This window comes from Squalius cephalus (assembly GCF_949319135.1).
Source record: "Squalius cephalus genome assembly, chromosome: 2".
NCBI classification, from domain to species: domain Eukaryota; kingdom Metazoa; phylum Chordata; class Actinopteri; order Cypriniformes; family Leuciscidae; genus Squalius; species Squalius cephalus.
The window spans coordinates 61,863,116-61,876,832 of NC_137123.1; the positions used below are offsets into that span (position 1 = coordinate 61,863,116).

Here is a 13,717-nt window from a genome sequence, read left to right on the forward strand (position 1 = left end):
GTTATTTTAAATTGTAATAATATTTCACAATATAAGACCAAATAAAGGCAAACCTCAAACTTTTAACAGTGATGTAATACAGCCTTGGTGAGCAGAAGAGACTTCTTTCAGGAGCATTAAAAAAATTCACAACTTTTGACTGGTACTGTACACTCACCTAAAGGATTATTAGGAACACCTGTTCAATTTCTCATTAATGCAATTATCTAATCAACCAATCACATGGCAGTTGCTTCAATGCATTTAGGGGTGTGGTCCTGGTCAAGACAATCTCCTGAACTCCAAACTGAATGTCAGAATGGGAAAGAAAGGTGATTTAAGCAATTTTGAGCGTGGCATGGTTGTTGGTGCCAGACGGGCCGGTCTGACTATTTCACAATCTGCTCAGTTACTGGGATTTTCACACACAACCATTTCTAGGGTTTACAAAGAATGGTGTGAAAAGGGAAAAACATCCAGTATGCGGCAGTCCTGTGGGCGAAAATGCCTTGTTGATGCTAGAGGTCAGAGGAGAATGGGCCGACTGATTCAAGCTGATAGAAGAGCAACTTTGACTGAAATAACCACTCGTTACAACCGAGGTATGCAGCAAAGCATTTGTGAAGCCACAACACGCACAACCTTGAGGCGGATGGGCTACAACAGCAGAAGACCCCACCGGGTACCACTCATCTCCACTACAAATAGGAAAAAGAGGCTACAATTTGCACGAGCTCACCAAAATTGGACAGTTGAAGACTGGATAAATGTTGCCTGGTCTGATGAGTCTTGATTTCTGTTGAGACATTCAGATGGTAGAGTCAGTATTTGGCGTAAACAGAATGAGAACATGGATCCATCATGCCTTGTTACCACTGTGCAGGCTGGTGGTGGTGGTGTAATGGTGTGGGGGATGTTTTCTTGGCACACTTTAGGCGCCTTAGTGCCAATTGGGCATCGTTTAAATGCCACGGCCTACCTGAGCATTGTTTCTGACCATGTCCATCCCTTTATGACCACCATGTACCCATCCTCTGATGGCTACTTCCAGCAGGATAATGCACCATGTCACAAAGCTTGAATCATTTCAAATTGGTTTCTTGAACATGACAATGAGTTCACTGTACTAAAATGGCCCCCACAGTCACCAGATCTCAACCCAATAGAGCATCTTTGGGATGTGGTGGAACGGGAGCTTCGTGCCCTGGATGTGCATCCCACAAATCTCCATCAACTGCAAGATGCTATCCTATCAATATGGGCCAACATTTCTAAAGAATGCTTTCAGCACCTTGTTGAATCAATGCCACGTAGAATTAAGGCAGTTCTGAAGGCGAAAGGGGGTCAAACACAGTATTAGTATGGTGTTCCTAATAATCCTTTAGGTGAGTGTATATAGCCTATTAAATCATGCCTGTAGGGTTTCAGTTTTAATTTAAGTGTGAGTATTACTCCCTCTAGTGGTTAAATTGGAGCACTTTCCCTAAGATAGATTTTCTCCATGACTTTTTGATCATATAATTTTTTACAGTGATGACCTTGACGTCATGCTTTATTTTAGCCTAAAAGGAAAAAGCGATACACACTTTAAAATCCACCAGAAAAAAACAAGCACCACTGGCATTTTATTGTCTACTAATTTCCCTTTTGGGATGCACTAATTCTTATCTTGAAAACTGTTTAGGATGGATAGTGTAACAATCTGGACAGCACTATTTATTTCTCTTGACACAGTGCTCGTAAAACTGCATAATGAGCTCGTATGATAATTGCTTCTCGACCCGCACACCCGACCTGTCTGTCCTGTACATGTTCAGTTTATCAAGCAAAACACGCAACAAAATATTCGTTGGCATCTTGGATGAGTGATAAAAATCTGCAAATAGGTCATTGTGTTCATAAAGCATTGACAGCAATGGAATTAACGTGGGCTTGTTAGTAACACACTTTCCCATTGCCAAATATCATATGAATAAGATCATACCTGTGCGGCTCTAAATCCCGCCCATTGGATCATGTGTTGACAGATCATATTGCCTGTGTGTTTTGATGTGACATAAATGAATGCAAATGAATGGGACAGACATTTAGCACCAGGAACTGTTAATCAGAAGAGGGAGGATCAGCTCAGGCGTTTAAACTCATGATCACCACAGTTCGTTTCTCTGAGGAACCAGCGGCTGGATGAGGAGCATCAGACCACATTGTAAGTATTCACCTCTTTTAAAAACAGATTGTTGTTGTTAGCTCTTCTAGTATTTTGGCATTTCATTATTTTGTAATTGTCCAGTAAACATATCCTTTAAAAAATACATTTATTTAAGGTTTAGGTAACCCCAAAATTAAAATTTTGTCATTAATTACTCACCCTCATGTTGTTCCAAACCAGTAAATCTATAGCTCATCTTCGGAACACAAATGAAGATCTTTTTTATGAAATCTGAGAGCTTGTGGTTTAGTCCAAAAGTCTGAAGATACTCGATCACTTTATATCAGGGTTTCTCAAACTCGGTCCTGGAGGGCCACTGTCCTGCACAGTTTAGCTCCAACCCTGATCAAACACCTGAGCAAGCTAATCAATGTCTTCAGGATCACTAGAAACTCACAGCTAGGTGTGTTTGATCAGGGTTGGAGATAAACTGTGCAGGACAGTGGCCCTCCAGGACCGAGTTTGAGAAACCCTGCTTTATATGATGAAAAGCTTTAGTTTAGGCTTTTATTCACATATAAACATTCATCAACTCACACATCAGTTGTGGTAAATGGAAGCTCAAGCATGTTCACTTGGCGTGCGGGAACCAGTGAGGTTCATTCTCGTGTTACGCAGAAAGTTTGAGCTTCTGCAAGAACCAATGAGGTTCATTCTCGTGTTACGCAGAAAGTTTGAGCTTCTGCAAGAACCAATGAGGTTCATTCTCGTGTTACGCAGAAAGTTTGAGCTTCTGCAAGAGCCAATGCTGTTTGTCCTTGCGCATCAAGAGGGTTTAGTTGACCTTCTGTTTATGTTCGCTGATCAGCGTTTATGTGTGAATAAAAGCCTAAATTCAATCTGTTCATCATAGCGATCAAGTCTCTTTAGAAAATTTAAACCAGACCACTCAATTCATATTCTATTGTTTAAAAATAGAATGAAGTCATCAAAACAGTCCAGAATCAGGGTTCAGAGTATTTTGATGACTTCATTCTATTGTTAAACGACAGGGTTAACAATGTGGATCCTTTTCTTCTTTCATTGCATCTCGTCGGATAGATGCACATCTGTTTATCACATTGCTGAGGTATTCAATGCCAAGTAGAGAACAAGAACAGTCTCTGAAATACTATCAATTTTAGGGCATCTACTTCTATGATGTGCGCTCTTTAACAATGTTTTGTATGTTTTCCTTCTGCAAGAACAACAATGGCGAGCCAAATTTACTACGGCTCGAGTAACAGCTCAAGTGACAACTGCACCGAAGTGGACAATCTCATGAAGCGCTACTTCCTGCCCGCCACGTATGGTGCGATCTTCATCGTGGGCGTTGTGGGTAACATCACCGCTCTGCTGGTCTACGTGCTCAAAGTTCGTCCCTGGAAGAGCAGCACCATCATCATGGTGAACCTCGTCATCACTGACCTTCTCTTTATGGTCAGCTTGCCCTTCTTGATCTACTACTACGTCCTCCATGACACTTGGACGTTGGGGGTCGTCATGTGCCGCTTTGCGCGATTCATGTACCACTTCAACCTCTACGGCAGCATCCTCTTCCTCACCTGTCTGGCCATCTTCCGGTACGTGGCGATCGTGCATCCGTTGCACATGCACAGCATCAAGCAGAAGCGATGGGGCGTGTTGGCTTGCATTTTGGTTTGGGTCATTACGGTGGGCGAGTTAAGTCCGATTTTTAACATGTTTGCCACGGTTTCAATGGACAACAAGACATACTGCTTGGACTTTGCGAGCAACGACATAAACATTATCTGGCCATATAGTTGGGCATTGACCATCCTGGGATATTTGCTTCCTCTGGTCGTGGTCTGTCTTTGCTATTGGCGCATCATTAAAGTGTTAAAGAAGGGTCCTCATATGGGAAGCAAGAAACGGGTTAAAGCAAGGCGACTCATCGTGTTGATATTGACGTGTTTTATTGTTTGCTTTCTTCCCTTTCACGTTCTACGAGCTCTGAGAATCTACACGAAACTCACTCCGGAAACCGACTGCATGCTGGACCGCGGCGTTCACGCCGCCTACATTATTTCGAGGCCGATCGCTGTAATCAACATCATTTTCAACCTGCCGCTCTACACGTTGTCGGGGGACTTTAAGCGGGCCTTCATGGATCTGTTCAAATGTGACCAGCTCATGTCGAAGACTAAAGGGATCATTAAAGTGGCTGTGATCAACAAACCCACGACCAATACCACATATGAGCAAAGCAGCTGAAACTCAAGCCACTGTCTTAAGGCTGATTTATACTTCTGCGTCGGACCTACGCCGGAGCCTCTACGCTGTAGGCAATGCGTTGGTTTTCATTTATACTTCTGCGTCGTTGTCGTTGACGCGCAATTACACTTGCAGAGGGATCATGTGAAACCCGAGGGAGCGGTCCTAGCAGACCAATCACAGCGCTTGCGTCCGCGTAGAGTTGACGCGTTGTTACATTTTTGGAGAGGTGCACGTCAGGGTACGCCGAAGGGTACGCGCGCTACACACAGCCTACGACGTAGCTACGGCGTGAGTTCGACGCAGAAGTATAAATAGGCCTTAAGTCTTACTAGCCAGAGTCAATGCCACTGTGAAATAACCAATTTATGAAGGGATACTCCACCTAAAAATAAACGTTCTGCCATCATTTACTCACTCTCATGTCATTCCAAACCTGTATGATTTTCTTACGTTTGTGGAATATAAATACGATTCTGAAATATCTGAAACGCTTCCTCATTTTCCACATAATAGATACACAATACCAGCTGCTCTTTCTCTCTCTCTCATCTCCCCGACAGCGAGTTACACACAAACCCGCCTGCTCTCACTCACTCGTTTCATTTGCTCAGGATGAATATTGTTGGTGTTACAGGGCTTGAATTTCAGCATCGGATTGCGTATATTGTGGATAATTGTACTCGTTCCCGCAGATTTTGTGCTCACACCCAAAGTGCGAGCACATAAAGCTGCCTCTCAGTACTAAATAGAGTTTTTTTTCACTGTTTACTGCGCTTAAATACACACAAAATAATGTCAAAATGTCAGTCTTGGCGAGTATTCATGTAAACACAGTTATAGTGAACGTAAAGAGTTGAGAAAGAAAACGCATGTGTAACAGTATAATGGATCTGTGTGTCTTAAAGTGACAGCAGCCTAATATACCTGCTGCTGAATTATGAGATCGATGTCAAAATTGTGGCTAGTGAAAATGCTGAGTGGCGAGTAACTTTGGAAAACCACTAACCACAGTGGCTGGTGAGCAAAAAAGTCAAGCCGTGATTGTATAGTATTGAAAATGTAGCTCAACCAGAGTCTGGTGCTAACAATGGCAAGCTCATGGGTTTGATTCCCAGCAAATGCATCATGAAATGTCATGACGTCTCACAAATGCATGAACATAAATGTGCATGTAACCAACCCAAGCCCATTTCATGACAAACCACCCATGTCGCCCTCAGCATGTCAATAGCCTATGGTCGCCACAATGGTAAAAAAATGGCCCTGATATAAACAAACAATGATGCCAATCTGTAAAAATGGTATTGCAATGTTCCTATGCATTGATGGTATCTTTGTTTGTGGCTGCTGTATGTCTGTATTTATTCATTGTGTGCTTGCTTTCCTTCATAAACCTTGACTTTATGATGATGGTGTAGTGTAATTTGTTTGCCATACAAGATTAACAGCAGTAAAAGTACTTAAAAAGACATTTGCATTGTTTACTTTTTGGTCTTTGTTTTACATAATGGAAACTGGCTCATTCATACGGTCTGAATGGAGTAACTGGTTAAACAAATTCGTCAGAACATTTTTTCTTGTATAACATTGTTCTATGGAATTCCATCCGATGTGTAGATGCACTGTTTTACAGTAAAGGAAGAGGAAATGTGAAGCCTTCATCAAAACCCAATTGAGATGCAAATCAGGAAATTTTCACGAGATTTTTTGTCACAATTCACACATTATACGGAAGATTTCTAAATCAAATGTTTAACACACGTTATTGTTTTTAAACTGTTTGTGGGTTTTTTTGTTAGTGGAAGGGATTAACTATGTTATGAAATCATATTAGTGAAGTTCCTCATCGACTTTACCTTGTATTAAATATCTCATGGATCATCTCAGATTTCATCAGTTGTTCACACACGAGGAAACTCCTCTCGTTGACTGGACGAAAAGGAAGAAGCAGCTTCTGCATATTTATTGTAAATAAACACTTGTTTAGTCTCTTAGATTCAATCTAAGAAAACAGGTTTTTCCGAGCTTCCCGGTTAACTGTATGAGAAGTCCACATCAGTGAAATGAAATCACATGGTGTTTCTCTAGATCTGCAGTGCAAATTGCAGTTAAGAGTTTGATGGTTTGGGGATCATGACTTTAGTTTATATGTATGGTGACATTCCTCTGTCCACAGTCTGCGTCATAGTGTAGACATGTTATATAGTAACCATTGACAGCTAAATATATTTGGAATTATGCAACAGCAAAAAATAAACAACATTGACATCACAAAAACAACTGTTTCTCAATCCACCTTTGAATGCGGTGAGAATAGAGACGTCTTTCTTTCTTGAACCAACCCCATGAGAAAATTTCTCTTTCACAACTCAGAATACATTCCCCCGGATCCACAGACCAGACTCAAGCCTCCCGGACTAAAATGCATGTTTGAGCTGTTTTAGCTGAAATCAACTTGCACTGAAATGTCTTAAAACATGTCAGTGCCATTGTTTTGTCTCCAGATGCACACCAGTAATGTTTTTTTATTCTAAGGCACATTTATAAAAGATAATTAAACGAAGGCCTAATTCTGGTTTAATCTAAGCCCTGTCTGTGAAACCAGGCCATTGTGATATATGTGAGCATAAATTTGGTCTCAGATGTTCCTTCTAAAATTCACTAAGAAGAATAAATAAAAATGGCACAATTAATGTATAGTTGGCATGTAAGAATATAGAACTTTGTGGGTAAGAATTTGATGTGAAATTTTTTAATTCATATTCTGAGGTCTTTTTCTGAAGAGCAAAAAGGTCTCCATTTGCCCTCCATTTTATGTCATTGCTAGGAGAAAAAAACTGAGACAATAAAGAAATCTCAGTCGTGTCATGAACAGTGATAATGAATATATTGGGACATGATCAATATATGCAGATCATCATGAAAGCATTGAGAGTTGGTATGCACCAAACTGTCCTGTAAATTAAAAAAAAATCTGTGCAGATTTACTGCTAAACAGAAACAACATCGCTAAAGTGGTTTCATAACAGTCACAGTACAGTACCATTTCATTTTTGCATTTCACTGGCATTTATTGTTTTATTTCCTGCTTTCACACAAGCATGTTATGTCACTGGTACACAGCTGAAGTCTCTGGTGGCACGCGAGGGAGTGAAACCAATTCACACACTTATAGAAAGGTTGTTCATAAAACATATTAAAACAATTGGTATTCTAAAAATATACAAAAGGTATTTATCTACTCAGCTGTTAGGAATGCCGTTCTTTTGAACTTTCTAATCATCGAAGAATCTTGAAAAACAAAATGTATCATGGTTTCCACAAAAATATGAAGCAGCAAAACTGTGATGAAACTGTTTCTTGAGCAGCAAATCAGCATATTAGATCAGTAATGATGCTGAAAATTCACCTTTGAATCACAGGAATGAATTACATTTTACTGTATATCCACAAAGAAAACAGCTGTTTTAAATTGTAATAATATTTCACTGATTTTACAATATGTTTTGATCAAATAAATGCAGCCTTGGTGAGCAGAAGAGACATAAGAGAGATCACAAAAACAACAAAACAAAAATCTTACAAACTTTTAAATGTGTGTGTATTTTAGGTGCTTTAACTGGTCACCATTTTTAGCGTTCACTAGTTAAAACGGTTGTGTGGTGTGACAAAAAAAGTAAAAGAGCAACTTTTTAGTCTCATATGAGCTTGCCAAAACTTTAATAATTATAAATAATAACTATAAGAACTGAAAATTTTTAAATGTCAACTACCCATATATTTCTCTTAACTTCTTAAGAGCTTTATGATGATTATTAGGGGTGTAACAATATATTGTGTCACAATATATCGCAATACAAAAATGCAACAATATGTATTGTGAATAGTTCACCCAAAATAAAAATTACTATGTGAGAAAAAATTTAAGTTTTCAGAGTTTTAGTGTCAGTACTACATTAAAATATTATATATAATGTTGAATATAATGTATAATAATGCAATAGGGGAATATCTGTGTAAAAAAGTGGCCTATATTATTTTTAATGTATCTAGTCAGTGACAGAGAAACATATTCGTCTAAAATAACTCTGTATTTTCAGCTTCAGAATCATGAATATTGTTATTCTGGTGTCTCTATTGTCCTGTGCTTTGGGTTTCAGCACCAAGTCCAAGAATATTCATTTATACACACAATGTAATTTTAAATTTATCAGTTTAATAAACAGTCATTTTTTTGTTAACCTTTTATCATATGTCTTGGAGTATCGCAATAATATCGTATCGTGAGTTCAGTATTGTGATATGTATCGAATTGTGACATGAGGGTATCGTTACACCCCTAATGATTATACATTAATATGCGTTTTTAATAAAAGTCTCAGCTCTCAATCATCAACTGGAGTTGAAACAATATTGCAAGTGAGATATAATTACGGCGTTACTTTATCAAAACCGTGGAAAACCTAAAGAGCTTAGGGCGTCACACTGCTTTCAAGTTATACTAAACAATACAAATTTGTACAATGCAAAATATAAATTCTGCACACAATGATTTTGAAATCACATGGGAAACTCCAGTGAAATAGCTATGCAGAACAGGCTTAACAGGTTTACTGTCTGTTTTTACACAGGTTTATACTCTCACCTTTGGCTTTTGTTTGCTTAGTTGGGGACACTTAATATTTAACAATACTGTTGATCTGCCTGCCATTAACCATTATATGAGAACTGAACTGAGCTGGATGAGCTCAGAGCTGCTATATATATTAATGAACTAAATAAATTACTTTTTACAACAGAAATGAACCACCACTGAACTTATTTAAGCTGGACTATGATGCTATTTTCTTCTAGATCTGCTGTACAGCAGAAACTAACTTTGTTGCATTATTTTCCACTTAAACAATCTGTAATGTAAAAAGCGCTTTATAAATAAAGATGACTTGATTGTGTAAGCCTACTTCACAATACTGTACTTCAGACCCCATCTTTACTTTCATACCAAAAATGGCACTTATAAAGTTATCCAGTTAAAGTTCACAGTGGGTTGGAGTTCATTGAATCAACATCGATTGGAGAACTTTATTTCCCAACTTTGATTGGAGAAGTTTGAGGCTTGGTGAAGGTTCAGTTTTGACATGCATCATTTGCCAATCCAATTCCCCTTCTGTCTCCCTTCACTGTCCTGTTGATTAGCATGTCATTAATGGGTTTATCTCCCACCAGTGAAAACATCGAGCCTCCCAGACAGGGGTTGTGTTTCCTGAAAGCATCGTAAGCCAAATATGGTCGCAAGTCATTATCAGCAAACGAGTTCAACGAGTTGATGTTTCCTGAAACCATCATTCCAGCGAACAGTCACAAACAGCATCGCAAAGTTGTGTGGTTGAACGACAGATCTCGACCTGTGGTTAGAAGCAGTTTCAAGTTTGCATGACTTAATAAATCCTTATCTTGAGCAAAATAAGCAAGCTGACATTCAGTACAATCTATATCTTTCATTTGAATACATACAAATGTCAATTACGTCTTTTAGTTTGTCAAGTGATTTAAGCACCGTTTTTGAAGAGTGCACATGTGTGTAAGAATGAGTGATTGAATCTGGAAATAAAGCAAAATAACTGAGAAAATGAGAATCAGTCCTCAGATGCCATGTCTGTAATTTTTAGCAAAAATCTGGCATTAATACAATCTCAAATGGATTAATTAAAAGAAGTTATTACTCCATCGCCTGCGTGTCATCATTAACCAAAGTGGTTCAATGACAAATTTGCGACAATACGGTTTCTTCAGACCCTGATCAAACTCGCCTATCTGCAATTTTCTAGTATCTCTGAAGACCCTGATTAGCTTGTTCAGGTGTGTTGGCACTAAACTCTGCAGGGAAGTGGCTCTAGGGCCAGATTTGAGGAACCCTGCCATCACGCAGTATCTGCTCTGCATCAGACACACGGCTCAAAAAGATCGAGGCAATTCAGACTCAAGCTCTAAGGATCGGCTGAGGAGCATTTACAACATCTCCAGACCATCTATTCAAGTGGAGATGGGAGGAATGCCACTAGAAGTTTGTCGGAGAAAGTTAAGAATGAGATACTGGATCAATGTAAAAGGACATGATGAAAGACATCCAGTTAAAAGGGTACTGGAAAACTGTTAATATAGTATAAATAGTTTTGGCTGGGTAGCAAATAAGGAGGCACATGAAATTGGGGTATAATCGAGATAGAAGTAGCTCCTTCCATCTATACCTCCATGGTTAAACCCAATGCCAGAAATAGATCTATATTCATACATAAAGGGATACATAAGAATGAACCAAATTTGCCATTAAAAGTAATCGTTCAACAATACATTACACCGTAAAAAATGTCTAACCTCCCCAACTTAAAATTTTCTAGTGACTGGTCACATCTAAATTTTTCAATTGGCCCAAGTGAAATTCTGTAAATTATAAAATTACATTTACAGAATTTCACTTGGGCCAATTGAAAATTTTAGATTGGGGAGGTTAGAACTTTTTTTTTTTTTTTTTTTACAGTTTAATCAAGCATACAACAACATGACTTAAATATTCAAAAGATCCAAAATCAGGTAGAGCACTTGCAGCAGTGTCTATTCCTCAGTGCAATATTAAAATATCAAAAAGAGCAATAGATCATGTATTTGTTTTTACAACAGAATTGAAAGCAGCCTGAAAGTAGTGTGATATGTGCAAATAAAAAAATAAAAAAAAAGCTCTGCAAAGTTTAGAAAGTGGAACATCCTCAGCAAGACGAGATATTTTAAATGAAACATTACAGAAGTTATGTAAATGGGAATGAGGAAGCTGACAAACTGGCAAAGGAGTCGTTGAATCCTGAGATCAGCATCAGAGCACCGACGAGTAAAGCGGAAATTAAGGGGCTGATTGGAACTGAAGTGAAAAAGAGGTGGCAGAGGATATGGGACAATGAAATAAGAGGAAGACATCTGTATAGTATTCAAAGAAATGCGGGGGTGGAAAGAACAACAGGAAAACGGATGTGATAATGACAAGATTATACTGTATGTATTTGGGCATACAACACTAAATCAAAGTTTATATAAAATAGGTAAACATGAAACTGGTAATTTCGCTAAATGTGGATATCCAGAAACAGCAAATCTAGAATGTACAGCATACAATAGAGAAGGACTTAAATGAGTTCAATACATGAGGAATTATATATTTTTTTAAATGACACAGGACTGGTAAAAAAGATTTAAATCAATTTTGTGTGTGTGTGTGTGTGTTTTCAACCAATTAGTGCTTCATACTCCAATCCAGTAGGTGGCGGACAATGCACCTTTAAGTTGGTTTGCCAACCACCATTTAAACAACAGAAGAAGGTCTGGGTAATTAACGCTGCGTCCCAATTCGCTTTCTTATACTACGCCCTAAAAGTATGTACTATTTTTGTGAAGAAAAAGTACATACTTTTGAGTGTGTAGCAAAAGAGTAGGCAAGCTTTGGGACATACTGCTTCGTCATCTTTATCGGACGGATCTGTCACGTGAATCCTGTCACCGTAAATTTCCCTAATCAAATTGTCACAGTTAAAATCCTCCATTCAATCTAATTTAATTTCCTACCGTTTCGGAGAGAAATGTAGTTGCATCTGCCAGTCGTGGGTCTTTCATGCGGAGACTCTCCTCGAGTGTTTGCAATTTGAATATAACGATGCATTTAAAAGTTAATGGCTAAACGTATCTTTACAAAAGTTCACAATGCTGCTGCAGATACAATATAATGTAGACAACATTGAATAAATACATTTTCATCAGGTTAGATACTGATAATTAATCACTCAAACCCCGTAGTTAGGGGGTTTCGGGGGCATGCTCCCCCGAGAAAATTTGGATTTCTCTGATCTACATATGTGCAATTTAGGACTTTTGAAGGCCAAAAAATTATAAGAAATAGGCTAGCTTTAAAACCTTGTCATTAGATTATTTGTCAATACCGGCTCTCTCCTCATCTTCATATTTCTTTTTCTCTCAGTCTCCTTATACTGCCCTATTTCTTCCCCTCCTAAAGCTGAACTTTGTCTTTTCATTTTCGTCTGTGTCAGTGACGAAAGTAAACATAGGCTCAACTGATATTTATACGTTTTATGAATCATTTTCTTAGACAAGTTAATTCACTCAAGGCTACCAGGAAAGCTGGAAAGTCAGTATTGCCATTAGGAACCTTCTGCAAGCTTTGGGATTTGAAAAGGTCTGTTTTTAAATGTTAAAAGTAATTTTAAATAATACGAATTATAGACTACGTTTACCGCAGTTGGTGGAATTGGCAGATGTTCCCTTAAGCATCGCGCGCTGTGGAAACTCGTCAAAGCATTCTCAGGTATAATTATGCAGCATTAATGCACGAATGATTTTGAATGAATATTTTCATCATGTCGATATACAATGGTCACATAATGTTAAAACTAATCTTGCTATTGATATCTGTGTTAGACTGACTACCGGCCCTATAGAACAAATGTCCGGCTAATATCGAACCTAAAACGAACTTTACCGCGCTCAACCAGCGGGAGTGCATTTCACGAATTAGTAATCGCTGGCGTTCAACGGGGAGGGAGGACAGTCTGCGTGAACCCGCGTAGATGCACTTTATGCAGTGAAGACTGTAAAGTGTTTGATAACTTTATTAAATTTCTGTGTAGGCTATTTCCTCCTACCTGTCAGGGCCCCTTAGATGTCATGTGCCCCTGGGCAAGTGACCAGTTGCCCTAATGGTTAATCCGGCTCTGTCCATGTCTGTTGTTTTTTTTAACACTTTATCACTTTCACTCGTGTTTGTAGTTCTAACCGAATCCTCGTCCAACGCGCGATATGTTGTGGGCAATATTAGCCGTTAGAGTGCGCATTGATCTGCATTTCGGATTCTGACCGGAAATAGTAGACCATCCGGTTATCTTTGGAACACTAATTTCAACATACTACGATTTGGGATGTACTAATTATATTTTCGAATACTATTTAGGATGGATAGTATGCGAATTGGGACGCATTACTGTTTTGTTTGGACGCCATATTAGGGGGAATCGCGCTGCCTTTTTGCTATAGTGTGTTAAAGGGACAGTTCACCCAAAAATGAAAATTCTGTCATAATTTATTCACCCTCATGTTGTTCCAAACCTGTATGAGTTTCTTTCTTCTGTTGAACATAAAAGAAGATATTTTAAAGAATGTTGGTAACCAGACAGTTGATGGATTGACTTCCATAGTATTTTTTTCCCCCCTATGGAAGTCAATGGTTGCCGTCAACTGTCTGTTTATCAACATATT

At 38.6% G+C, this 13,717-nt stretch overlaps 1 protein-coding gene across 1 annotated transcript; it reads left to right on the plus strand.

Annotated features, from left to right (window-relative positions):
• Positions 1–2,055: 2,055 nt before the first annotated feature.
• LOC307154302 (2-oxoglutarate receptor 1-like) lies at positions 2,056–4,457 on the plus strand. The gene is made up of 2 exons (XM_079864108.1): positions 2,056–2,185; positions 3,373–4,457. The coding sequence occupies exon 2, from the start codon at positions 3,380–3,382 to the stop codon at positions 4,400–4,402; it is 1,023 nt and encodes a 340-aa protein (XP_079720234.1). The 5' UTR covers positions 2,056–2,185; positions 3,373–3,379; the 3' UTR covers positions 4,403–4,457.
• The last annotated feature ends 9,260 nt before the right edge of the window (positions 4,458–13,717 follow it).

What these genes read in the sequence shown, in the direction of transcription:
- LOC307154302 (XM_079864108.1), top strand. Translation starts at nt 3,380, where the DNA reads ATGGCGAGCCAAATTTACTACGGCTCGAGTAACAGCTCAAGTGACAAC.